Consider the following 26,896-nt stretch of genomic DNA (forward strand, 5'->3'; position numbering starts at 1 on the left):
ATCCCAAGCCAATGTAATAACTGGGCCACTTGTAGCTTAAATTTCTTCTTTAATTTTATTTTTAATTGCTCTAATGAAATAAGATGTTTCAAAAAAATAATCGGTTTTTGAACAGTTCTAATTGTTAGATATTCATAATGAATGTTTGTCTTGTGTCTCCCCACCTGCCTTTTGCACTTGCCGGCCTATGGAGAGTTCGTGTTGTGGGATGAACACTGAAATAGTCCTGCAGGGTTTGTACTCGCTGTTACAGCAGTTTGTGCATAGCTGGGTCTCGCCATCTGTTGGTCAAAAAGGGATGGATGGGGTGAAAGGGGTCTGCCTTGCTCTGATGCAAGATGAGCTCCATCTTCTCTGTCATCAGACTGCAGTGTTATCCACAGTATTTCATGCATATAGTTAAACTGTGTCTTCTGGCTCTGAAATAAGGCAATATTCTTAGTAAGTCTTGAAGAGCTGCGATTTACTTTTCTTGACTAGTTAATGTTTAAAAACCATCTTAAGGAACCTTAGTATCTCAGTAAGTTTAATACTAGAAAGGATACACCTTTACAATATTGCTTCATGCTGCTAGTACATTCAGTATTTTTCTATACTTTTTAAAAAACCACATTATTTGCACTTGTGAGGGATAATTATTTCACAAACAGAACAACACCCTTACTTAAGATCACAGCTAGCTCATGCTAACATAGCTGTACGGGGACTAAAACGCGAGCCTCTGTACGTAAAAGTCACTGTTGGCAAATTCTGAAACAACTTCTGTACTCTTCTACGGCCCACAACCAAAAGCCAGCAGCCCCTGCCCCGGGTTGGTTTCGGCAGCGGTGTGCAGACAGCGGTGTGTCCCCCCTCCGCCGGGCCCGGCCCTCGGCGGGAGCAGCGAGGCGGGCCCAGCAGCCCTGCCCGGCCGCTGAACGGCACCGCTGCAGCCGCTCCGCGCCGAGCCGCCCCTGGTGCCGCCACCTGGCGGAACAGCGCCCGCTTCCGACCGCCGGCCGCCTCGGCCCGGCGGCCGGCACCTCCCTCACGGCGGCCGGCACCTCCCTCACGGCGGCCGGCACCTCCCTCACGGCGGCCGGCACCTCCCTCACGGCGGCCGGCACCTCCCCCACGGCGGCCGCAGCCCTGGCCCCGCCCCTCCCGGCGGCGGTGGGCGGTGCCCTGGCGGCGGGCGCAGGCGCGGAGCGGGCCGGCGGCGCCGCGTTCTCGCGAGGCGGAGCGTGAGGCGTCGTGCTGCGGTCGGGGCCGGCCGCGGGGGCGCGGGCCGGTCTGAGGTGAGGCGGCGGCTGTGGCGGGTGTGGGGGACGTGCCGTGCGGCGGTGGGAGGCGGGTGCTGAGGGAGGGTGCACGCCGCCGGGCTGGGCTGGGCCGAGCCGGCTGGGCACGGGGGGCGGGCCTGACCTTGCCCGCGGCCGCCGGCTGCGGGGTCGGTCGCGGTATGTGTAACGGTGCGGCGGCCTCGCGTGAGGCGGTTCGTGCCATGGTGAGGGGGCGGAGTGAGCGCCGATGCCCGGGGCGGGCGTGACGGGGCTGCGGCGGGTTTCGGGGTGCGGGCAGAGACCCCCCCACACACCGTGCGGCCTTGCCCCGCGGCCGGTGGGCGCGAGGGGACGGGCTGAGCGGCGGCTGTAAGCGTGGGTGTTCCCCCGCACCTCTGCTCCACGGCCGCTCATTCGCTGTCAGTCCTGGATATTTACTTAAACCGACTTTTAATTCAATTTCTATATTTGTGCAGCAACGTATCTGTACTTGCATTCACCGTAATATATAGCCAGTGTAGTTTTGTCTTACAGATGCTTGCTGGTTTTGCTTTAGAGACTTGATCTAAAAAAACCTGGTGTACAGAAGCCATGGGTTTGTCTGCGTCCTCCCCGGCTGCTGCTGGTCAGTCGCCAAATGCATCCAAGCAACACCAGACGGCGTCTCCACCTTCAGAATGTCCTATGCATCAGGAAAAAATGAGCGGTAATCATTCTTGAAACTTAAATTAAATAAACTCTTTACACGGAAAACAGATTGAAAAATATTTTTTGGGAAAAAAAAATATGATCATACAAATGAAAACTTGAGTTTTTCCTTTAGCAAAAATTGCTCTTAAGTGACTTCATGAAAAGGAGTCAGTTGTTCACCAGAACAGCATGCAAGCTGCTTTGTCTTACTGTAGAGACAGTAGGTGCTTGCTGTAGAACCTGTGGGTTGCTCCTGATTGTCACGTTTCACAGGGGTCCTGCAGATCTATTCCCATTGAGTGGTACACCCACAGAGGGTCAGGGAGGTGCAGGGCCCTCCCCAGAGAGAGTAACTGGGAGCAGGTGGTTGTCGCTAGAGAACATGCATCTGGAAAAGGGCAGCAGAAGGTCAAATAAGATGAATGGAGGAGGAGGACATCAGCTCTTCTGTTGACACAATCAACACGTGTTGGATTAACGTTGCTGTGGAAATCTTAAGTACAAACAGTTCAGTATAGGGGCCAGCATGGGGTGGGGAATGAGCATTCGGGGACTACATAAGAAGCTGAGATCTTACCATGGTACTGGGTCCTAAAATGCAGGAAAGATAACAGTTAAAACTGTTGCAAAGCTCAGAAGAAAAAGCAAAATACCATTTTGTGTTTACATGAACATTCAGTTGACTGTTTTCCATTTCCTGTCACATCTTTAGAGTTTTCATTTTGTAGCAAAATACATACTATTTTTTTCCTGTGTTTCAGGTTGTCCAATGCACATGAACGCTCCTGATCACAGAACTGAGAACACAGATGATGTTCCTGCACATCAAGAAAGAGCGTATGAATTTGTAGCGTGTCCGGTGAAGTCTGGTGCATTTCAAGTGAAAGATGACATAGATCCTAGCAATATGGTAACTTTTGCTTATTTCGGATGCTTTTTTCAGTCATGTTTCTTCTGAAATACTATCCACAACGATGTAAACAGTGACACTGTCTAAGGTGGAAACTTCAGCAAATAACGTTATTTTAAATTTTTAACACTTTTTTCTCATTTTGTGTGCAAATATTTGTATAAAACCAAGTTATATCTTATTTAACATTCTCTTCTTCAAATTTACATCTCTTTGATAAAAGGTGGTTTTCTAGTTTGTAAATATCTTTTGCTGTCTATTTCTGTTTGGTAGTGACGTGCATGGTTTTTATGCTGAATTAGTGGCGTTTAGGTTCTGTGTAATAGCAGTATGAGTAAGTTCTGATTCAGGTCTCCAAGATTTCTTTTGATTTACAAAAAGCATTGCTTTTTTGAAAGTTGAAGTTTAGGCAAAATGGTTACTTTAGTCTTCAGACGACAAGCTTGTGCAGAGTTCTACGACAGAAGAGAAAGATAATTTTTGGTGGATTTAAATAAAGGCTGAACTTCTTGATCTCTGTAGCAGCTGATTGATAATGCTTTGATTTTTCTCAAACATCGTAACAAAAAATTTTCATACTCTAGCTTGTTGTTGATTCTCCTTGTTTTGTAGATGCCTCCTCCTAATCAGCAGCCATCTCCAGATCAGCCATTTCCACTGTCAACTGTTAGAGAAGAATCTTCCATTCCTAGAGCACATTCTGACAAGAAATGGGTCTACCCGTCAGAGCAAATGTTCTGGAATGCTATGCTAAGGAAAGGGTAAATACACTGTGAATTATCAGATGGAGTCTGTGAGCCTGAAATTCATGAAGTAATATCATTAGTTATTATTCATGGGTATTATTTAAGAGTTCGTGGACACTAAGCAGTAAATAATTAACTAGCTCTTTTAAAAATAACTGGTTTTATAAACAGCTTTATTTTAAAGGGTGAGCTGGCCTCAAAGGCCCTCTCTAGTGATCAGGAAGATGGTAGGGAATGTCAGGCAGGTGCCACTACCTCAGAAAATTTTCTTGAAAGTCAGTGCATAGGCATAGACAAACTTTGCATGATTGCCAGCTTTCAAACTCAGTTGGCTTCATGCTAATCCTGTAAACTGATGATAAAAGTTCTATGATTGTGAGAACATCTATCTTGACTTCGCAGAATTGCTAAAAATGTGAAAATTGTTTGACAAGATGTTTTCAGTCTACAGAAATTCAACGTAGGCAAGATCTAACTGAATGATAGATGTCTCCTGTGGCCTAAAAAATCTTCTGTGCTGCCATTTCCTCATTCTTTTGTAATGATTTGGCATTCTCAAACAGATCAACTTTAAAGGCGGTTACTATTGAAACAATAGTAATTATTTGTTCTGTGTGTCAATATTGTTCTTAAGACGATATGTCATAAGCAGTCTATATTGAACACACACGTTCTGATCCTTTAAACACTTAAATGTGTTCAAAGTTGTGCCTGTTGAAGAGGAAGCATGTGTGTAGTCGTAGTACAGGGTCAGAGAGATGAAAGGCCTTTCTAAATGTATGCAGAATGTTGAATACAGGACTTCATGCATTAGGAATGCAAGTGGGATTTTTCCCAAGCATTTTTATGAATACTGTGGATGTGCTGATGTTTTCACACTCTGATAACTTTCTGATCCAGTTAAGGTGTTAATTTAGCTAACTGGAGTTTGTGGGTCTCTATGATGATAACTTCAATAACTACACTTTTACACAGAAAATGAAGTAGTTCTCAAGATTGTTAAGCAGATGAGCCAGAAGTTTCCATAGTTGCTTTGTGTCTTTGCATAAAACCTTACATCTCTAGATTCAAAGCCCATCAGATAAATGAGGAAGGTGGAGTAGTTGTTCTGTAACACTTGTAACCTGTTTTCAAATTCTTATTTTTTAGGTGGAGGTGGAAAGATGATGACATAACAGGTGAAGACATGACCAACATTATTAAGATTCACAACCAAAACAATGAGCAAGCTTGGAAGGAGATTTTGAAGTGGGAAGCTCTTCATGCTGTGTATGTACATATGAAACAAAAAGCAGATCCTTTTGTTTAGCTCTTGCTTCTGTAATTCTTTGAAAGTAGAATGTCTCTAGTTTTTGCAGAAATATTCTGGTGCTGATACGTCTCAAAAGTTATGGTCTCGTAGGAGCTTGCATTTTGATTAATACAGAGGAAGATTATCCAGAAGAGCTTAACTAAAACTGGATAATTATTATGTTGATAAAACTGATGAGCATTTTGGTGGTGCGCGTATAGTGTGGATTTGGAGAAATGAACTTCTTATTGTATCTATTTTGGAATTATTTAATTGGAATCTTTATGTTATGAAAAAGGTATGAGACGTAAACTTAGATTAAAAGTGACTGGTGTAAAACAACCTGTCACTTTTTAGGTCAGTATACTCCCTGTTCCTAGAAGTTAGGCATTCTGTATGTAGAAATTGTTCTTTGAAATTCCATGATCTTTGTTACACAGTAGTTTGGATCTTTCTGTAGGTTCTGTTCTTAAATGGTTTTCTGTTCTTTAATCTATTAAATCAGTGGATTAGATTTGCTGAGAACTGCTCTGTTGATAAATTAGAACAATGGTGTGGAGCATATCAAAGGTACTTTATCGTATCTGCAGTAAGTGCTCTCAGAAATGGGGGGGCTTTTCAAACCTTTTTAAAAAAAACTGGTTTAGATCACTTGTAATTAATTTTTTACTGTTGCTCTTTATTCAATTTTTCTGTTACTAAAACAAATTAGCATAGTGGTTTAGTCACTTAAAATAAAACTGTTTTAAAAGGCAAAAACTATTTTCTATTTTAATTGCGTGCACAGGGAATGTCCATGTGGACCATCTCTGATGCGGTTTGGAGGCAAAGCAAAGGAGTATTCACCAAGAGCCAGAATACGTTCCTGGATGGGGTACGTGGGCAGGAAAGAAGGTGTTGCAGTGAGGTGGGAGGGTGGGGAGATGTGTCTGAAAGCATGATGTGGAATTAATTTTAAGGTGTTTCAGAACTGGCATTGCAAGTTACAATTACCAGAAGATAGAAGTACTGGTGGGGATCTTGTGCTAGTATCTGGATAAAAAATCTTCTTAAATAGGACTTCCACTCCCCCTCCCAGGTTCATAATATCCATTAAAATATTTATATGGTCTATTATCTGTCTTTCCAGATATGAACTTCCCTTTGATAGACATGATTGGATTGTTGATCGATGTGGAAAAGAAGTGCGATACGTTATTGATTACTATGATGGTGGAGCAGTAGATAAGAACTACCAGTTCACTATCCTGGACGTTCGCCCTGCGTTTGACTCTCTCTCGGCTGTGTGGGACAGAATGAAGGTAGCTTGGTGGCGGTGGACTTCATAACTACTCCCATGGTGTGTAGTCAGAAAGTAAACCACTTTCCTCCTAGACTAAGGATAAGTGAATACTAGGACTTGAAATCAAAGTTCACTGCAACTGTCATTATTTTCATCATCACCACTGTTCTTTGGGGGTGAGAAGGGAGGATGAGGAAAACCATTGTTAAGTACACCAATGCTTTATGGTGTTTTGAATGAAATAATAAAGTTATAGTAGCAAAAACATGTATCTTAATTTTCTCAAGAGCTGGGAAATCTTTTCTTATTTTGTTACCTGTTCTGCGTAAACTTGCCGCCTTTTCATTTCATGACTCCAGTGCTGCACCGAATACATTAGGTCTTTGATTCTGACTGGAGTTTTAAGTGTTACTTAAAGTGAAAACTGGAAATTTCATGAACGATTTCATATAGTTACAGTCTTTAGATACTTAGGTGATGAATAAAGGGTAAAAGATTGGACTGTTTCAAACTGCATGTTTTATTAACTGTATAAAAACCATGTATTTGTTCTCACGTGAGCACTTTACCTGTTCAAATACATGCTTCCTCAGAAAACTTTAGTCAAAGTTTATTCTGTTAAAGGAAGTATAGTGTAGTATGAGTATTTTTAAAGGTATGTTAAGTTGAAAGGGAGAATATACTCATGCCTTAATCTGTAATTTATTTTTGAACAGAACAGAGACAGGAAGAGTGTCAGTTGCTTTTGAAACAACATTTCTAGAAGGAGATAAAACTGATATGTAATAGCTATTTATTTGAGAATTTGAAAGGTTTGTTTTCTGATGTAAGAAAACTGTTGTTTTAGTATTTTCATGTCTTTAATGTGTGTCTTGCGTAATGCATTCAGGACAGAATTAAGCCTTATTTAAAGAAACCGTCATGCAGTGCATCTGTATTTTGCAGCTTGGCTTCATCATCTGTACCATAGCGTGTGGTTTTTATATAACATAGAATCGCACAAGGGTGTATGACTACGCGGTCATACACGTTTCTGCATAGTGATTATTGTGAATTGTATTACAGATGTGTATGTAGCTTGGCTAAAAGGGTATCAAAAATGCCAAGAAATAAGGTTGATTTGAGCATTTTCTAAGAGTGATGCAAGTTAATGCCATGTGGCTTAAAGATTTAATTTATGTTTGTGCTTAATAAGGGAAACTAAGTTTTTTTAAGTTTTCCACTGTAATAGCTTTAAATTTGCATGGCTTGGTAAATTTCAGGTGCCACATGCCCTTAAATGTAAATTATTCCTCCCTTTCAGCATGTATTACTCTTGAGAATGAGTCCTCCATGCAAAACATTTGGGAATGGAAGGAGTAAGAGAGTACCACACTGTAGCTTCTCAAATGGGAGAAGCTTCCTTCATGAAACCTCACAACCTTAACTGGGAACCAGCTGTACACTGATTTTCTGAAAGTGGTTATTTTTAACTGACAAGGGAAGCTTTTTTTTTTTTTTTTCCCCCCGAAGGGAAAACCTCCCAATGTTTCAGTCAAGTAACTTCCCATTTAGGAAAAAACTATTCAGGGAAGCATTCCATACTTCAAGGTACTAATGGAGTTGAATGGTTCCCACTTCAGAGCCAACTGTCCTGCATGGTAGGGATAAATATTACCCAGAAGTCCAGAATCCTAAGAGACAACCACGCTCTTACCCCTATCCGCTTTCCTCATTCCTTTTTCACCTTTTTAGTGATTCATATATATATATATATATATAAAAATGAAAAACAGTCTGGGGGGAAAAAAAAATCTCCATCTGAGTAGGCAATGTATATATGAGATGTATGAGCAGTGTGTGAGCTTATATGAAGCATATCTGATAATGAAAGAGCTGCTCCTCTGTTCTAACAGTAAAGACTGAGGCTCACTGCTTTTTGGGGTGGATTTTTTTTGTTGGTTGGTTTATACATTTGGTAACTTGATATATGCACAATTCTGTATTTCTCACAACTAAATACGGAAGAGGTACACCAATGTAGGGAGTGCTTCAGAAGCTTCAAAAGAACAAGTTTGCTTTGTTGATTTCAGAAGCGTGATGTTGAGAGCATTATGGAAATTGTAATTGCTGCTAAATCTGGTGAAAGGTGCCACATGCCACTTCATGCATTTACCTTCTTCTGTTATGTTCCATCTCATAGATTCAAAATTGTTCTTTTCTGTGCTACTGTTAATGAAATGTACTACTTTGTCATCAAACAAAAAGGAGAATCAAATAAATATACTTTTCTTAACTTTGGCATTTGGTGATCATATTTTTAACTGTAAGAATTATTAAGATGAGCTCTTGCATGTGTCATGAGATTATAGTCTCTTAGAACTAATCACTTCTTTGAATATGTACTACTCATTTATTTAGGTGAATACAGAACCAGAAACCAAGGACTAAATTCAAGTGTTTGCCAACCAAGCCAGCAGCTCAGAATTAAGAGCATATGACAACAAATATATTCATCCTGATTTTGGCTAACTTCTGTAGAGAAGAATGCAAGGATTTTTTTTTTTTTTTTAAATAATCCTTGAAATGTAAATAAATCCTTTAAGGCTTAAGGAAGTAAACATGGAGTTTTCTCTTTCAGGTTTGGGTTACTTTATGTATGGTGTCGACAGTTCACTATTTCTCAGAAGGTGGGTGTCAGAGTGAGTAGAATTCTAATGTAAGCTTGAAAAACAGTGATGTAAATTGATGGTTTTTTACCCTTTGGGAGGACATCTTAACTGTAAAAGTATTGCTTAGGCTAGATTAAAGGTAATGTGTGTGTATGCATAAATACATTAAATACATTTATATCCTTTCTTTGTAAGTATAGAAGGGTATGGAGAATTTATGAAGCACAAAAAAGTGAAGGAGTATCCTGATGAGGCCCTTCCAGGGAATTTTGCAGCAGCATCAGGTTCCCAGTCCCAGTCAGGGTGAAACAGAAGTTCGGAACCCAGGATCTCAAACCAGGTTTAACCTTGTGCACACGCAAAGGGGAAAATGTATACGCTGTCACTAAAGCAGGGCCACTTTTTAAATCAGTTATGTATTTAGGTATCTAAAGTTCACCTATGTTCTGCTTTACTGTGTCAAAGCCCTGCTTGACCTATTGTGTTTGACTCTCGCAGTTAAACCAAGTTAGGAGAGCTCTCCTGGTCTGCAGCTGAAGATGTGTCCTTCAAGGGTATTGCAGTGCTCAGAAACTGCAATCTCTGTGACTGAGGGATGGAAAAGGACTCTGGCGTAACACTCCAGCTGTAATCAGGCAGGTCTGGAGCCACGCATGTGTAGTCGAGAGTGGTACTGATCTTTATTTCCTGGAGCAGGAGACCGTTCTGCACTCCAATACCTGGTTTTGGCCTCTTGCCGTTGTGTGGCTTCAGGCAGCCCGTGAGAGCCCTGCGGTTAGGGGGCCTGGCACCACGCAGCCCAGCGAGAGAGGCACCGAACATGGGGCTGCTGTGCCTGCAGCCCCTCCCTACTCAGTAACACTGGCCCAGTTCTCTGCTCTTCAGCAATATGGCCCCTTAGTATCTGGCCAACATGAGTGCCCTGTAATTAGGGAGTAATTCACAGCCTTGTCCTTCCAGGACACCGGGAGTCCCTGGCTATGTTTAATCATCTTCTGACGTTTTGCCCTTGCACTGTACTAGCAGGCAGTTTGGAAAGGGGAGATGTAGCTCCTCTGTCATGATTTATTTATTTACTTATTTCCTTCTCCCCTAGAAATGACTTTGCTCCTCCCTTTCATACTATGCCAATTGTCCTAGCTTCAATCTCTTTAAGAATTTTTCAGCTAAGGCCCAGAATTTCTGCCCTGCTTTGTAGGAGAAAGAGACTGTTTTGCTGGTAAGAAGGTAGTGGTGTCCATTTTTGATTATTGCTATTTTTTATTGCCAAAGCAAAGTGTTCTGGATTACCATTTTTCAATTATGAAGTGAAAGAGGTATGCTAGTTTAGTGTGAAATGGGAAAACAATGCTGTCCAATGTTTACATAATATACTTACTATCAGGACTTTAATGTGCTCTGTAAATAATTACTTAATCCTGAATTATGATGATTATTGTTCTGCCTACAAAAGGTGTGAAAGTAGCAAAGAATTTCTTGGTGCTCTGAAAATGATCATAAATAGTCTGTCATTTTATGCACTCCCATTTTGTTCATTCAACTCTTATGTCCAAGTGTGGCGGAATAATAGCTAATGTGCCAAAGTTCAAAAGATGGAGGCACAGGGATACTAAGGTTGCTGTAGCTCGGCAGTTAAAAATGAAGCGAACTGGTAAACTAAGGAGCACTGCCTGGTTTTTGGACTCTTACTAAAAAGTGTTTTTTATGGAGGGTGGAAATGCCCCTTTCAGAAACACCACTCCTTTACTTTTTAGAGACCCATCCCCAATATTTACTAAATTAAATGACAGTTTAATCTGTTGTCTCCCTCTGCTTATGCCTGGAGGAAAATCCATGTAGTAAGATTCCACAAGCAGATGTACTTGATGTGGAAGACGAGCTTACTTTGAGGATAGAATATACTACTCATAATGCTAACTGTGCTTATGTCTTCAGCACCACACCCTTCCCTACCCACAAGTATCTTTACATATGTTCTTTAGCAATGCTGTGTATTTTTGCAGTTTTCTACAAATTTTTAGGAGGCAACTTCATGCATTTTTACTCTCACTGAAAAAAAAAAGTGTTCTATTTATTATTCCATCTTACTTTGTGCAAGGTAAATTGTAGGCGAAGTTCTATATGCAGTGAATCAAGTAAGTATTGATTCTCTTGGCAATGGTAGTAATAGTAGGAACCTGTGGTCATACTAGATATGTCATTTTGTAAAAAGCATCCTTCTTAGTTTGTATTAGATGATTAATCACTTTTATGTGTATCTTCTTCAAGAAAAAATGGCTTGCCAAACTCCTAGAGAAAGAATCTTAAATTCTTTTATGACTGTGACAGTTGCATCTCTTTGGTGTTACTACTTGTATGTCAAATTGTATAAAACCTGTGGGCAGAGTACTAGTCTTGGCTCCAGACCTAAACGGGTGGCTTTGAGCATGTGTGAAATGATGTATTATTTACCAGTGAACCACTGATTCCAATGGCAGCTACTCACAAGACATGTCTGCATATTTGCAGCATGGGTACATATTTTTATGACTGGAGTCTGAATGAATCCAATTTTCAAAGCATAATGTAAATTTATTGGAAGTATTGGGATTGATATTAGTCCTCGTTAAAAAAATTTAAAAGAATAGTTTCTTTTGCTGACATTCCATGCTGACATGGCCTCTCTTATAAAACAAAAGCCATCCCATTTGTTTTCAGCGTATTATGGTAAAGAAACCCCATTAAAGACTAAGTAATGATTTTTGTTTTCCGATGTTTTGCCAATTTTGTGGTAACTACAGAAAGTTTTAGCTATTTTTCTAACATGCTCCTGCTGTTGCCTCCAGCTTCTGAAGACTGTGACCCCATAAACCTCCCATCTATAGAGATAGCTAATGCTTTAATTGATCATTAGTAGACTTTCAAAATGAGTTTCTATCTGCCAAAAGATTAAGTGTCTTCGGGAATTGACTTAGAGCAGTTTGATGCATGGAGGATAAACGCAAGTGCCTTTAAAAAACACTGCTAGACCACAAATGCTTGAAAAACTTATTTCTAAAATACTTAAAAGGAAAAATAATAAAAAAGATTTTTTTCTCTGGTTTGTTTGCTCTCAAATTAGAGAAGGCTTTTTTTTTTTATATATATCAATGAGAATTCATTAGCTCATTTTCAAAAACCAAAGAGCAAAACCTCATAAAAATGTCAAATTTAACCTTAGAACAAACCATGCAAATTTTGGCAGCTTTAATCTGCAATGTAAATTTTTTGTTAAATTAATTTCTTCCAACTTTAAAAACCACATGCTTTGGGCCAAAAAAACCCATGAAAACTTTTCTACTAGCTGTACTTGAGAATACTGAGGAAAAACATCTCCATGTTTTATCACAATTTTTCACAATTACTGGGGTTGCTTCTCCTGTTTTCTTTAAACTCCTGCCTTTTAGCTTATTTGGAGTGATTTTTACAGGTTTTCATGTTGCTTTCTCTCTGCCATTTTTGTACAAGTCACTTTTGGGAAAACTTCTATCCTTGCAATAACACAGTTGCTACTGCAGAAATAATGGCTTCTTTCTTAGGTATCTGAAAAATCAGTGCTATTTAACTCAGTTAAGAACAGTTCTGGCTGCATTAGAGCTGTCAACATTGTTGTAGCAGAAATTATAGGAACTGCAGCTGTCCTACAGCAGTGCTGAAAGATGGATGTGATTCGTTGCATAGGCTAGTCATCACACTTAGCTGTGGTTATGGGTTCCTCGTTAGTGTTTGTCTTGTGACCCCAAAATGGGCAACTGCAATGATTTTTTGACTCTTTCTTGTGGTCCTTTAATGCCTTCTAGAGTACCTGCTTTTAGGACCACTTACCGTTGTGGCAGCTGGGATGGCAGGGTGGCTGGCATGGAAATGACGGTAAAAAGATGTACATGGATGTTCCAAATTGACGTGTTTTTTTTTTTTTTTCCCAAATGTCTGTGTACTCCTTCTCTTTTTTGCCACTTGGGTTAGAGGAAAACAGGTCTAAATACAGTTTTATATATAAACACCAGTGGTTGTCGATGCAACACCTAATTGATAGGGGCCATAATTATAGTGAGTGGAAAGCAAAGGATACTACTTATTGCAAGTAACACTGGGAAGATTAATCTTACCTACGTATGAAAGGCTGCATTCTGTTTGCCTTGTCAGGCAAAGTGGAAAGTACTGGTATCATCAGTGGAGTATCGATTTATGACAGGATGCTGGAGCTGGTTTAATATAGACTGACTAAAAAGCAAGATTTTTGTTTGAACTTTATTTGCCACATGTTGATGTGAAAGCATCCATTTAGAGAAATGAATACAGTTAATGTTATTCTATCAAACACTGCAATGTTTAAAGAAATCATAAAAAGAAAAAAGAGGGAAAGTAAGATCTTTACTTCCAATTTAATAATAATGGAATATGAAGGCCAGATTGTCACTGTAGAAGTTCATTTCAAATTTAAATATTTAGCATTTTCACTAGTCTGCGAATACAAGAAAATTTATTACATTAAGATGGAATTTAGATCTTTGACATGAAGCTGATATTTTCATAGTGTGAAAAATATCAAGCTGACATTATACTGTCTCATTTGATGACTTCCAAATGTCAGAGTGCAGTAACTTATTCATAGGGACCTCAATGTCTTGTGATAGTGTCAATTTAAAAGACATTTACATGGACTTTTTTATTTAAACATGTAAAATGGAATATGCAAAGTGGATGAGGAGAAGGGGGAAAGACCAGGGGCAAGAAAGTTCTTAATAATAGAATGAGGCACTTTTAAGGCTAATTTCCACCGAAGCCTTCTGACAGCTGCACGGAGCAGTACCTGGCAGTACTTCTGACAGCTCCCGTCTTCTTTCCCTTCACATTATTTCCCTCATTCCCAGTTCAGCACTCTCAAGTTTCTTGTTATTTCAACAGAATTTAGGGGACTAATAATAACGTGATATACTTTCCTGGAAAAGTAAACCACCCATCCCTTGCTTTTAAAAATTATTTTGTAATTATGGAAGATACTGAGTATTTCTTTTGAGAAGACTCTACCTGGGAGTTAGTGATACCATCTGCCGTAGAAGACCTCAGTCAGCTGTTGATGGGATTGTGAAGCCACAACAGTCGAATACAAGCAGCATAGATTTATATTCTAGTAAAACTTTCTGTATGAGTCTGTGTGGCTGCGCTTCAGTTGACTATCTACACCCTGAGGACGACCAGGTTACTCCTTTCTGCGGGTCAGAGACCGCCACGCACAGTCGCAACAGGGGCAGAGCGGGCCGCTGCGGCGGGCGGCCATTTTGTTTGGCGCCGAGGGAGAGAGAGGCTCCCGCCACCAGTGCTGCCCCTCGCTGCCTCGGAGGCTGCCGGGCGGCTCGTCACCGCGCCTGCCCGAACCGAGGGGCAGCGCCGGGCGAGGCGGCCGCAGGGGCAGGGCTGGAGGGGCAGCGCCGGGCGAGGCGGCGGCACCACCGGCACCCTCCCTCAGGCGCGGGACCGGGGGGGCGGCGGCGGCGACCCCTGCCGGCGGCCGCCGGCAGGGGTCGCTGCCGACCCCCCGTCCCGCGCCACCAGCCGCGGCCATGTCGGAGCTGGCGCTGGAGGAGCTCTCGGCTCTCGCCGCCATCTACTGCGAGCCGGACGCCTGCGAGGTGCTGGCGGTTTCAGGTGAAGGCGCCCGCGCTCCTCTGCCGAGAGCCGCGGCTCGTCCCGCTCGGCAGGGTCTCCCCGCGTTGCCCAGGCGAGGCCCGGGGGCGGCGGTGGCAGCGCCTCAGCCGGGGATCCTCCCGCTGCCCAGCACCGGCTCGGCCCCGGTACCCCCGGCCCGGCCCCGAGAGGCGGCGCTCCGGGACCGCTCACGGCGGGGGCTCTGCCCAGCGGAGAGGCGCCGACTTAACCCCTGCTGTTAGCAGCGAAGATGGGTGCCTTCTCGCCTGTCCCAGTCCTGCCGTGTGTCTTTTCTGCCGGCCTCTTAGTAGAGGACAAAGCCTAGCGGGTCCTGCTCGTTTATAATTAACGACCTTCTTAATTCCAGCTGTTTGCGGGGCGTGCAGAAACTTGCAGTAGGCAAAGGGCAGCAGTGGGGAGGGGCAGGCTGCTGTTTAGGTAAATAAGCAGTTGCATCTCATACATGTACCAAAACCAGCTATTTTTCCTGTAATACTTAATAAGGGTGCAGCTGTTGCTATGCATGAAAAGCCTTGGGTCATCTCTGTTTTTTTTCTGGGGGTAAGGTAATAATCTGGGCCTTATAATGTGCCAAATGTTCTCCAACTTCAGTAATTAGCGTTTGGTTGTAGGTTTTGCAGGGCACTAATGCTAATCTTTCATGTTTTCTGCGGGTGGGAAGGTGAGAAGGTTTGTAGTGCTTGCTCCCATCAGCTGCTGGATGCTGTAGGCTAGGAATGCAATTAAGTGTAGACACTTTTACTCCACATTTTCTGCACCAGCTATGGTGGCCGCTGATCAGAACATAATTTTAAGAGATTACTTTTATCAGTCTGTGCCATCACAGTGCTGCGAAGACGCCCCTTCAGCGAGGGAAAATAAACCTCAGTTCAGTGTACAACAGCGGTTACTATCAGGATTAAAGAGTCAGGTGGGCAAGTGTTGCATGTCTGTTCAGATCCAGAGTGTAAGTAAATTTTGCTTAGTGCCTACCACAGAGGTGACAGCTCTCCTATATATTTGTTGGAGAGATATATATATGTATATACACACACACACACACAGAGAATACACATGTATTCTCTACTACTGTCCCCTGGTATCTTGGGAACTATTGCAGCATGCTGCCTGGCTTCCCAGCAGAGCGATGGACAGCAAGCAGCTTCCTGCTGGTTGGACTGCAGTAAAGTTCTGGAGAATGTTGTTAAACATGGATCCAGTGGCCTGCCATCAGATTTTGTCTGTATGTATTCAGCCCAAAAGAACTGGGATTGGTAAGGAAATGCTTTTTACTGTGAGGGTGACCGAGCACTGGAACAGATTGCCCAGAGAGGTTGTGGAGTCTTCAGCTTTGGAGATACTCAAAAGCCATCTGGACGTTGCCCTGGGCAGCCTGCTGTAGGTGGCCCTGCTTGAGCGGGGAGGTTGGACAAGATGACCTCCAGAGGTCCCTGCCAACCTCAATCATTCTGTGATTCTGTGAAAATAAGTTTGTGCTGCTTTGGTATGAAATTACATGTGGCTGCTCTCGAGTGACTCACTTTAACTAAAAAGTTACCAAGAAATTAACTGAATAAACCTCAGACTTTTATTTGAAAGTAGTTGTTGAAATAGATTCACACAGAACAGCGAGTGGTTATTTGAAAAGAGGACTTTGTGTGTAGACAGCCTCAGAGGGATGAAGGACATTAGTGTCTGCATGGAGCACAATTAACTGGGGTAATCTAAAAGCAGAAATGTTTTGTGTCTAAATCTGCATGACACACCACTTGCTCCAGTATAGGCAGGTAATTCTGTGATTTTGTTTTGGTATTTAGAGCTGTATTTTTAAAATGTGATTGATGAAATGTTTTGACTGAGTTTTATTTTCTCAAAGTCAAAAAGTTCAGGAATGTTATTTCAGGCATAGTTTGAAAATACAGTATCCAGGCTTAACAGATGTTTATTTTAAAAAACGTGAACGTATCTGAACGTTGCATATGCACGTCTGTTCCTCCAAATCTGTTACAGAGATATATGCACGTCCTTCTCTGTGCTTCATATACAGAAAAATGATTTTGTGTTTATAAGTTACCAGGATGTAAAAGGCTCAAAACTTTCCTGGAACATGAAGTGAAGTGCCACAAGTGCACAACGGGAACAGGCCATTATATTTATATTGATGTTACATGACCTTGCAGGGCCTTTAGCCAGGCTGTGTTCATGTTACATTAGGATCATGCATATCTGGTTGATTTCCATCTTTTTCTGCTGGAATTGAAAAGATTATTTACAACAATGATTATTAGTAGTTTTCTTACTTTGGGAATTTACTTCTCTTTTTCTGTTGGAGCTATGAAATCCTTTACTTTGTATACAATTAACTTTTGCTGTATTCATTAGCTTGTATTTGCTTTGTCTCTTCAAACCATATACATTGTCATTGACAAACAGTGCACAGAAGTAACTTCCAGTAAGACTGTTATGCTATCTCTAATACATTAAGAGTAATTTGCGTGTAGATTCTCAGGATCAAAAAGGAGGCCATTGGGGTTTTATGGTTTTGAGGAATGTAGGAAAATGCTTTTGCAGCTCTCTTGGTATGCTAAAAACTTTGACTTTCTGGAATTTAACAACGAAGTATTCAGAATGTAAAATACGTTTTTACCAAAACCAATGTGTTGATGAATTTAAATAAACTAATTACAGCATATCTTTTGTATCTTACATATCTATTTACAAAGATTAGTGTTACAGATAGAAATCCATAATTTTCTTGTTAATCTGTTCTCTTCTGGTTTGCTCACCAAGATTGCTATAAAAATATATTTATATATTCTAAGCTTGTACATTAGTAGGTGCCATTTTCTGAATTTAAAAATAGTCTGCATGTGTTGCATAAAATGCCTTTGGGCAGGAGAGGAGGGGGATATCTGTCTGGTTGACATGGAACATAAGAAAAAATCTGAAGTATGCTAGAGATAAATGCAGCTATAGGGGAAAATGAGTTAAAATGTATTGGGTTTAGTCTTATTAGCACATTAAATGCCAGCATAACGTCATACCCAACCTTTTATTTTAGAAATAATCACCATTTTGCTGTGAAGACAACTCAGACCTTGTAGCATGTGCAAACAAAGGAAATATTTCTTTAGAGCCTCGTTACGCAGGGCAACAGTGATTTGCTCTTTGTTCTGCCAGCTGTCTGCAACGCTGGTGCAGAAAATGGACGCTGGAATGTTTAAATAAACTTTAGACGCTGTAGCCCCACAAACGTTTTGAACTGATTCTCCTTTTTAAAAGTAAGTCTGAAGCAGATGTAAATGAGCATGGCTGGGCTTTCCGCGATGGCTCAGGGTGATACACCTTGGGATGTGATGCTGCGCTGCTTCCTTTGGATTAGTTCATCATCACAGGGAAAGGTGTGAGATTGTTGCAGGCTTAAGAATATGATCACTGCAGCAGGAGGCCCTTGCCGAAGGGGCAAGGTTGGCCTGTCTGTTTATCCCTCAGTTACTTCTGAGTTGGTGAGATCTGTTATGACAAGCTAGTGAAAAAATCCTAGGAGGATTATCAGAAAGGTAACATGTTTTTCTGTCACTGTAATTAAGCTGGCAATAGAGTAGTATTCTTCAGCTCATTTATAGGCTGTGCATTTTAAAATTTCTTGGCAACATAGTTTAAAATAAAGTGATTCACGGGCAGGAATATAATAATGTTAGTACTGTTCAGCCAAATGCAGCTTGCTTTCAGCTGGCTGCGTACCTGGTGGGACTGCCCGGTGTAAGGGGCAGCTGGGAAGAGGTGGGTCAGCAGGCACTGTCTGTGTCGGTGCGATGCTCGGGTGTGTGCGGAGACCCTCCCTGATGGCCAAGAGGGTGCTGAGAGTCCCAGGAGGTACAGCACAGGCTTTCCTTCTTGTGTGTGTGGTTATGTGTACCGAGCCTAGCGTAATGGCAGAGGAGCTATCGTTGCTGGTGCCCTGTAAGAAATGTTTGTCAGGACAGCAGAAGACAGAGACTGGAATGGGAAGGCCTGAGTAGCATTAGGTACTGCCAGTGAGCGAGGGCTGCATGCTGCCAGATGGATGCTGTGGAGACTGGAGTCTCTTCCAAGGCTGGTGCGTTTCTGAGGAATAAAACCTGCCTTAAAAATAGTCTGGAACCTTTCAGAGGGTCTTAGAAGACTGGAGACCAACTTCTCTTGCCAGGGAATGAGGCTTTGACACGTAGTGCCTCTAAGTACGGGCATGGTTGGGTGTAATTTCATTTAATTCACTGGATTTGCATCCACTGCTTTAAGCACTGGATTTGACTCTGTTTAGGTAGTGATGGTTTGTGGATGTTTGGAGACGTCTTTATAGTAATGCTAGAGTTTGATTATTGAGTTTGGAGGGTTTGCTTATTTTATTTTGTGACTGCTCTGACCTAGAGAGTTCTTTGTATGACCCAGGAAGGAGGTTTGGAAACAAGCCTTTGGCTAAGCTCTCTAAAGTGCTTCTGTCTGTCCAAGTCGCTTTTAGGTTCTTTCACTTATTTAGTAGGGTTCAAATATAAAATCATAGAGAGCACTGAGGTTGGTTAGCAGCATCAGCAATACTAATCAAACATAATTCAGCTGACTGTCATGTAAAGGAAGGTAAGATAAGGTAGGGGGAGAAGAAGGCAAGTCACTTCAAAAGAGCTTCTCTGAAACTCAGCTCTGCTCTAATCTGCCTTTCAAATCTGGCTTCTCCTGCCCTCATAGAATGAATCAACTTGACATTTTAGCAATTTTTTAAAGAAAAGGGGTGAAGTGCTTAGAATGCATCAAAGGGGGTGAAGCAGAGAACATCTGAAGAAGATCATCTTTTATCTGATACCCTCTTTCTTCATGGCAGAGGAGCAAAAGTAGGTTAGGTCTTTGTCCCCGCTTTTCACTTTATGAAGTTCTGTATTTTTCTGTGAAACATGTTTTAGTCAAGAAGGTTTTATTGCAGGAATTACTGTACATAACTTTCATATTCAACATCTTTGATTATGTGATTTATCAGGAGGATGTGGTCTTTTGCCCTTCCTGCTACATACTGTACGTATCCTTTTCACTCTGAAAAGAATTCAATTCTAAAGTAGACCAACAACAGGTTTTGAGTAGATATGTAGATGTATACACATACATTTATATAACTATATACATATATATGTATGTGTGTAGTATCTAGAATCAGATGTTTTTATTATGTCAGTCCAACTGTTGTAAATGTAGAGAAGTTGGCAGAAAACAATTAAGCATATTTTCTCTGAAAGTTGTGGGGGACAAAGATCTGACTTTTTTCTTTCCAAGTCTCTCTTCAGTGTGGAACTGCTTTTGAATGGTTGTCTTAAACATTACTCAGTACAAGTCTATTTGCCTTGTGCTGGTGTTGATGTTAGGAGCCTTACAGATTTCTCTAGGAGCAAAGTTAGGGCAGTGTTGAGTCTGTCCAGAAAAGTCTCTATTTTCAGTTGTCCTTGCTGCTGCTATTGAGCTGTAGAAGCTGACTTATGTGTTTCTAAGAGAGACAATTCTTTATTGCTGGCTTGTCTAGACTTTGAAGGAGCCAGAAGGTGTGAATGCTTTTTAGAATGTGTTAATAACTTTCCTTCTAGTATGATATGGAAGTGTTTCATTTCAGGATTCCCTGCAAGTATAGCTTGAGCCATTGGTTGCAACCCCCCACCCCGCAAAAAACCACACACCCCTTCTTTTTTACAGAATGGCAGTCATTTGAGTTGAGCTGTTACAGAAAATAACATGACTTAATAATATATATGTATTTCAACTTCAAGCAAACTATTAATGTTTATTTTTTGATACTTTCCAGAGACGCATGGAATCACATTTAGGATTCAAATCAGCGTGAAAGAACTGCTGGATACGGATGTACTTTTAAAGCTGTTATTTCATTTACCAGTCAATTATCCATCAACTCTACCAGATATTTCTGTTAACTCAGACCAGCTTACAAGGGCCCAATGTATGGATGTGAAAGATAAGTTACTTGAACAAGCAAAGAATCATCTTTCTGAACCCATGGTACACGATCTGATTCTTTGGATACAGCAGCATCTTAAATACGTCATTAAGGAATCAGCAACAGTTTGCAGTGAAAAAACTACTTTGTCAAAAGGAACAAGTACAGAGGATGGTATCTGGATGCTCCTTTTGCATTTAGATCACATGAGAGCAAAGGCAAAATACGTCAAAACTGTGGAAAAATGGGCTACAGATCTAAGGCTGACTGGAAGACTGATGTTCATGGGCAAGATAATATTGATTCTTCTTCAGGGTGACAGGAGCAACATTAAGGTGCAGGAACAATGAATGTTGACTAGTTCTATCGATTTACCACTGAAATCTATGTGTCTGAATATTTTGTGTGTGCTTTTGTAAGAGTAACAATTTTGGAAGCAGATTGATCATTAGGACAGTAGGAAGGCCCAACAACTTTATTCTGTATTTAAGAAAAAGAAGGTATTCTATGAGAAAGAAACCAGTGATACCTGTAGACCTGGGGCCTATATTGTTTTACTTCCCACTGTAATTATACCCCTGTATTCCCTGTGTTTCCTGACTGTAATAAGCCTCTTCAGTCTTGTATTTCCCAATGCTCCAGAAAACAGAAAATTTGTGATGAGAAATTAATATTTCTATTTCATTACTGTCTCTTTCCTTGATTTAGAGATGCCTGGGCTTTGAACTTCATGTCTGTACCTATAAACTCCCTCTGCATTAGGCAGGTTTTTGTGGTGATATTGGAGGAGTATGTTTTGGCTTTTCAAACTCATGTTCTCTAGATCACTTAAGACTGCACTTAACTTCAAGCTGACGAATAAAAGCAGTCATGCACTTCTTGGGATGGGCACTTTCAAAGTTTGGTTGCTGTGTTCTAGAAAAAATCTGTATGTTTCATACAGATTTTTGCATTTTACTAAACTTCAAAGATACTAGGTGACATTTAATATTTTGTTCTTTTTTGTCATTTAGGAGTACTTGATTCTTCAGAAAACTTCTAAGGTAGATGTGGACTCAAGCGGAAAGAAATGCAAAGAGAAAATGATTAGTGTACTGTGTGAGACAAAAGTACAGTCACAGCAGAAAAGGTATAATTTAGTACTGTTGTGGATAGAAAAGTAACAATCGATAATTACATTCTGACAAATCTAGGCATATTCATGAGTCTCCCTTTTACAATGTAGGTTTCAGACGTTTGAAGTCAAAGAATATTCAACGCTGGATGAGCTACAAAAGGAATTTGAAACTGCAGGACTTGCAACTCTTTTCTCTGACTTTGTGCCTCCTCTCTTAAAATAAAATTAAAAGAGAACTCTGGACTCTTTCACCAAAGCAGTAGTTGACTGCAGATGCTGAAGGAAGATAAAAGGACTAATTTGGCAAACAACGTTAAAGCTTTTCTGAAAAAAATTACCAGCAGTAACCATCCTTTTGCAAGAAGGAGAAGGCAATTCATACATTAAGAATTGATAATTTTTTGACATTTATGTATTGATAACTTTTTCCAAGGAATGTGGAGTTAATTGTGATAATTGCATGGCGAGCATGAGAGATTGGGAAGAAATAATGTTAAAATAATAGTCTTCTAGTTAGACTCTGTTTTGCAATCCCCATTTTTCAATGTTTTCATTTTTATCTGTCATGGTAGTGTTTTTTCGTAACGGCCTGCTAGAAAGCATTATTAATTTTGCTTTGGAAGCTTATATGAAGATATTTCTATAAAAAGCATAGCAAACACATATTTGAATATGTGAGGACAGCATATACTTAATATCCCTTAGGTGTTCATCTGCTAACTTTTCCTTCTCCATTTATTTGACTATAAACGCTAGACTGTTGATTTAAAGAAAAAGCTTATGTCACTTGGGGCCTGAAAAAACTTAGAAATGTCTTTTTGAATGTTAGTTTTTATTCTAAAATGTATAAAAACACCCAAGTGGAGAATTTAAATAGATTAAAAAGCTAAGGTAAAGCCAATTGTAATATTTTCTGTGATAGTTTACAGATTCCTTTTTGCACTTTATCTGGTTTTACTGTCTGTGCATCTTTAGACATCTTGATTCAATTAAACTGTCAGAGCAGTATATATAAAGACTTCAGTCTTCTGTCTCTCAAGACTTCTGTCAAGTCTTCTGTCATTTGAGAAGCTGGTAAGTTATATCTCCCTATTAAAATTTCCATACCTTTAGCATTTTGTTTTGATTGGTCAGTGGCCCTGGCCAGCTTGTAAATTTTTTTATCACTAGTCTGTGGTTTACTCAGTATAATGTTACAAATTATATACATAATTTTTACAAATTAAGTTGTGCAAGTTCTGTTTGCCTGGGGAGAATCGGATACTTATTTCTTCTTATAATTATTAATGTCCTTTGGTTTCCACTTTACCTGCTACCATTCTCTAGCAAGACTAGATAAATTGTCCAGTAGAAAAAATTTTGAAGTTGTGAGTTTTTCAGTAACTAGCATTGCCATTTCAGTTAGTTTTAGCATGTAGCTAAACATGTCCTTTACTGCTAAAACTCACTCCCAGAAGCCAAACGTCTCATGTATTCTTTGCTAACTGAATAAATTTGATCAATTCAGTGTGAATTAATTTATCTCCATTGTACTGGGGGAAGACTGGTACAATTTGGTTAGTTCCTGTAGTGTGGTTTGGCAAATCATTATGTAAGACATTTTGATTTCCAGTTTCATACTCAGACCATGAGATCATACCTCTTTATGTACACTAGAAAAGCAACTAAAGCAAACTGTTAAGTTTTTTAGGTTTTACTGTTTGAGATATCAAATGCATAAAGGGTTGTAGACTATTTGAGAGTTTCTTAAGTTTTTAAGGAGTTTGGTAATTTTCCTAATACGGAGTGTCTCAAATACCTATGTTGCATGTTATTTTATATACCAAGGCTTATTTAATAAGACAGTAGCAAAAGCTCTTCTTAATGAGTCTTTCATGTGTAGCACATATAGTACTTCAGGCACGGTAGAAAGCAGACTGGGTTAAACAGGTTTTCCAAATCTGTTCTACGTTATTTTGAAATGGCTTCCTGAGAGAAAGGAAATCAAATTTTCTATCACTTTTAAGTGTATGCAGAGATGAATTTTTACTTTTATAAAGAATAAAAAACCAGAGGTATCTTTAAAATATTAAAATAACATGTATTTTAAATTATAGTTTTCAGAATTGAGCTATTCTCAGTTAAAATAGCTATGTTGAAAAATTGTGTGTCAGTGGAGTATAGTCTTGAAAAGATGCAGAGGCTCTCTTCTTATACTATGCGATAGATCTGACAAGTATCAAAAACAAGAAAAGGCCTATGCATGTACAGCATAAGAAAATGGAATCAGTATCTCTCTGCAAATCTAAATGTTGTAAAGTTTTGCCAGATGGATTTTGTGTTCTCAGACAGATCTTTAAAATACTCCACTTTTCTGAAAAAAGGATAAATAGTAAAGTACTTCAGCACAACCTATATCACAACCTTGTCCATTAAAGTCTAGTTGGGACCTTATCTAACACGCGTATAAATCAGTTGTATATGCTTTTTGTTGATTTTGGAAGTTGGGTTGAATAGCATACCTAATCATGTGATCTCAAATTGCATGTCACTGCAAAAAATAATTGAGGCGTACGGTTGTCGTGGTCTTCTTGCAAGATTAGATGCAGACTCTCCAACTTTTTCCTCCCTACTATAAAAGCTACTGTAATTAGCTGCATAAGAGAAGCTGTTTGTAGGGTCCGTGGTTGCCAGTTGCACTTGGATATAAACTCATGTATTTTCTTGAAAAATATTGCCTGATGCCTTCTTGGTTAACTGTTTGGTCAGAGCTATCATTCTGCAACAGCCAATTTAAAAAGTAAAAAAGTTAAAGAGCAAATGACAGTTGGGTAAGCTGCAGCTCTCTTCTGATCTGTGTTCATCTTGCCAAATGAAGTCGTTGTAAGCAGCTAGATGATTTCTGTATTTCAGGAGTTATAAAAAGCAGTTTATACAATCAATTTTTATCATAGTTGAATTTGTTACTCACTAACTTACATTGGACAAATCAACGAGTCCAGTGTAGGAAAAGACTGCAGTTTTTTTGCTTGGATTGATGTACTTCAGGAGAATTACAAATCTGATCAGCTTGATACTGTTCAGGCAGCAGAGAACATGAAAACTAATGTCAGTCTGATTCTGTCAAAGCAAATACTTTTGCCTACCCATCAATCAGTCACTTATTTTGAAGGGTAGGAGGATATCTTGTGTTCAGACAAGTAAACAATATTTTTAAAGGTTGTTCTTTTGGAAGGATGTTGCAGCTGTCTGTTAACTGATGGTTTGTTTGCATTTATTGTAAAAAGAGATGGGCAAGCCTGTGAGCCCCTGGGGCACAAAAGTCATCAAAATGCATACTGTGGTGCATGTTCTGCCCTCCAAGGGAACTGAAGCAGACACAGAAGAACAAAATGCAGGGAAACAAAGTCAAAACTCCTGAGAATCATTAAAGAATGCATATCAGTGCGTAAAAAGTTAGTGAAGTGTATATAGCTATCAGAATCAGACAATTCAATTGCAAGGAAAAAGCAATCCACAAAGAAAAAATGGTTTAACAAATAAGAAACTAGCTTTCTTGTGAATATTGTAATATAAATAGTTCTTTGAACAGTGTGGTTAGTAAAGTGTTATTTCCTGCGGACATTCTTGTTTCTAAACAATTGCACACATGAAGCCTTTCTTACAGAAGAGACATTCATGATGGTGCTCTCCCAGGTGGGTTCCCCAATGCCTGATGTTGATTGTGCTTTCTGCATAAATCATTAAATTATCAATAGCATTTTTCTTCTCTGCTATCTGTTTTCATCAAAGTTGGAGGAACATGGTTTCTTTCAAGCTGTTAACTGCTCATTTTAATTGAAATGAGTTGAATTCAAAAGTTCTAGAAGAATTTTGTAGTATAAATATGTGTGCTTCCATACAGACAGCACAGCCGCGTAAAGTTTCCTTTGAAAATCAGGCTAAAATGAAAGCTGTTGCGGTAGGACTGACTACTTGAAGAATCAGGTTTTTAGGACAAAACTGAGGTTTGACTGGTCTTTTTGAATCCCTTGGCTTATTAAGTGTGAAGAAAACAAAAAATGGGTTAAGAAAGAAAGGTACATAGAAGGAGGAGCAAAACCCCAAACCCAATGTCAGCCCTATTTGCACAGTCATTTTTTGCATGAATACATTGCATCCAAAGCATCCATTCTAATCCTGAGGAGACATGCTCGATCCATGGAAGGGTGTGCTAAACTGCAGTTGAATTAACCGCAGTTGGGTGGGCATCTGCCAGTCGCTAGAAGAGGTGGCACTGGCTGTGTCAGGCAGGTTTGTTGGCAAATGGCATGTGTTCACTTTTTCTGCTCCTTTCATATGATTCATGAGTGTTGTTGGTCTGCATTTTCTGTTGTACGAGAAGAAGGATGGTCTGGTCTTCTGAGGACTTCTCTCTCATTACCCTTTGTGCGGCAAGTGTAAACTGAAGTAACCAGAAGGGCGACATGAGATTTTTTACTATTACATATAACATCAGGTCTTGCTGCATATGTATGCTACTACTTGGGCAGAGTAGTGATGCCTGTGGAAACAAGGACTTTGGAGTGCTAACAGATTAAATTGCTCAATTCTGCAAGAAATCAATCGTTCTACAGTTTTGTGTTTTAGCATTGTTACTGACCGTCATTATGACCAAGGTCTGTGGAGAAAACCATCTCTGTCTTGGGAGAGGGAGGAGCAGGAATAAAACTCCCTTCTTTTCTGTATTAATTTTTCAAGGCATTATTTATAGCATTTATATGTACTATTTATATTTAAGGGGTTTTATTATCACCTCTTGGAAAGAAGCCTTTATGAGCAGCACATACTGTGAAGTAGCCTACTGTTCAGGAGAATAGCATGGCTTCAGGGGAAGTAATGCCAAGTTCAAGAGCAGGGAAACACTTTTAATGGGGGACATCATTAGTATTGGGAATTCACCATCTTTTTTTACTTATTCAGTCTTGTTAAGATTATAATTCTTGCACCTCGCCCCCCTTGCCATTTGTTATTTGCTGTTACAGGGAGGACAAGACACTGTAAGAACTCATAGATGAAAATCCTTGACATAATCAATTAAAAGATTGAAAGTAGATTTGATTGTTTTGTGAATAAGGCTAATTTTTGTGGTTTTGTAGTTCTAGCTCATTTTCCTATAAGACTGTTTCTTACTTCTGTATGAATGACCCACAAAACCCACTGAGATTAGTATAAATTATACTCAGAAGTACTGTAATGAGCTTAAAGAAACTTCATAGTGGAAAAATACTTTGTTTACATTGTTTCTTTTAAAAATAGTTTAATAAACCGTACATATGGATGATTTAAAA

The 26,896-nt window shown here is 40.1% G+C and overlaps 2 protein-coding genes across 6 annotated transcripts; both read left to right on the forward strand.

Annotated features, from left to right (window-relative positions):
• The first annotated feature begins 1,160 nt into the window (after positions 1-1,160).
• Positions 1,161-8,850, forward strand: HCCS (holocytochrome c synthase). Of its 4 annotated transcripts, XM_074876563.1 has the most exons (8): positions 1,190-1,277; positions 1,797-1,968; positions 2,714-2,862; positions 3,475-3,623; positions 4,758-4,877; positions 5,687-5,773; positions 6,029-6,238; positions 8,802-8,850. In XM_074876563.1, the coding sequence occupies exons 2-7, from the start codon at positions 1,854-1,856 to the stop codon at positions 6,225-6,227; spliced, it is 819 nt and encodes a 272-aa protein (XP_074732664.1). In that variant the 5' UTR covers positions 1,190-1,277; positions 1,797-1,853; the 3' UTR covers positions 6,228-6,238; positions 8,802-8,850. The 4 variants fall into 4 exon arrangements, with proteins under 4 accessions (XP_074732663.1, XP_074732664.1, XP_074732661.1 ...); XM_074876562.1 differs by lacking the exon at positions 8,802-8,850 and having other exon boundaries at positions 1,161-1,277; positions 1,819-1,968; positions 6,029-8,456; XM_074876560.1 differs by lacking the exon at positions 8,802-8,850 and having other exon boundaries at positions 6,029-8,456.
• RWDD3 (RWD domain containing 3) lies at positions 8,818-26,896 on the forward strand. 2 transcript variants are annotated; one of them, XM_074876565.1, is made up of 4 exons: positions 8,818-8,850; positions 20,321-20,805; positions 21,484-21,599; positions 21,696-26,896. In XM_074876565.1, the coding sequence occupies exons 1-4, from the start codon at positions 8,820-8,822 to the stop codon at positions 21,808-21,810; spliced, it is 747 nt and encodes a 248-aa protein (XP_074732666.1). In that variant the 5' UTR covers positions 8,818-8,819; the 3' UTR covers positions 21,811-26,896. The 2 variants fall into 2 exon arrangements, with proteins under 2 accessions (XP_074732666.1, XP_074732665.1); XM_074876564.1 differs by lacking the exon at positions 8,818-8,850 and adding an exon at positions 14,364-14,499.

The sequence above is a fragment of the Strix uralensis genome, chromosome 8 (assembly GCF_047716275.1).
Source record: "Strix uralensis isolate ZFMK-TIS-50842 chromosome 8, bStrUra1, whole genome shotgun sequence".
Classification (NCBI taxonomy): domain Eukaryota; kingdom Metazoa; phylum Chordata; class Aves; order Strigiformes; family Strigidae; genus Strix; species Strix uralensis.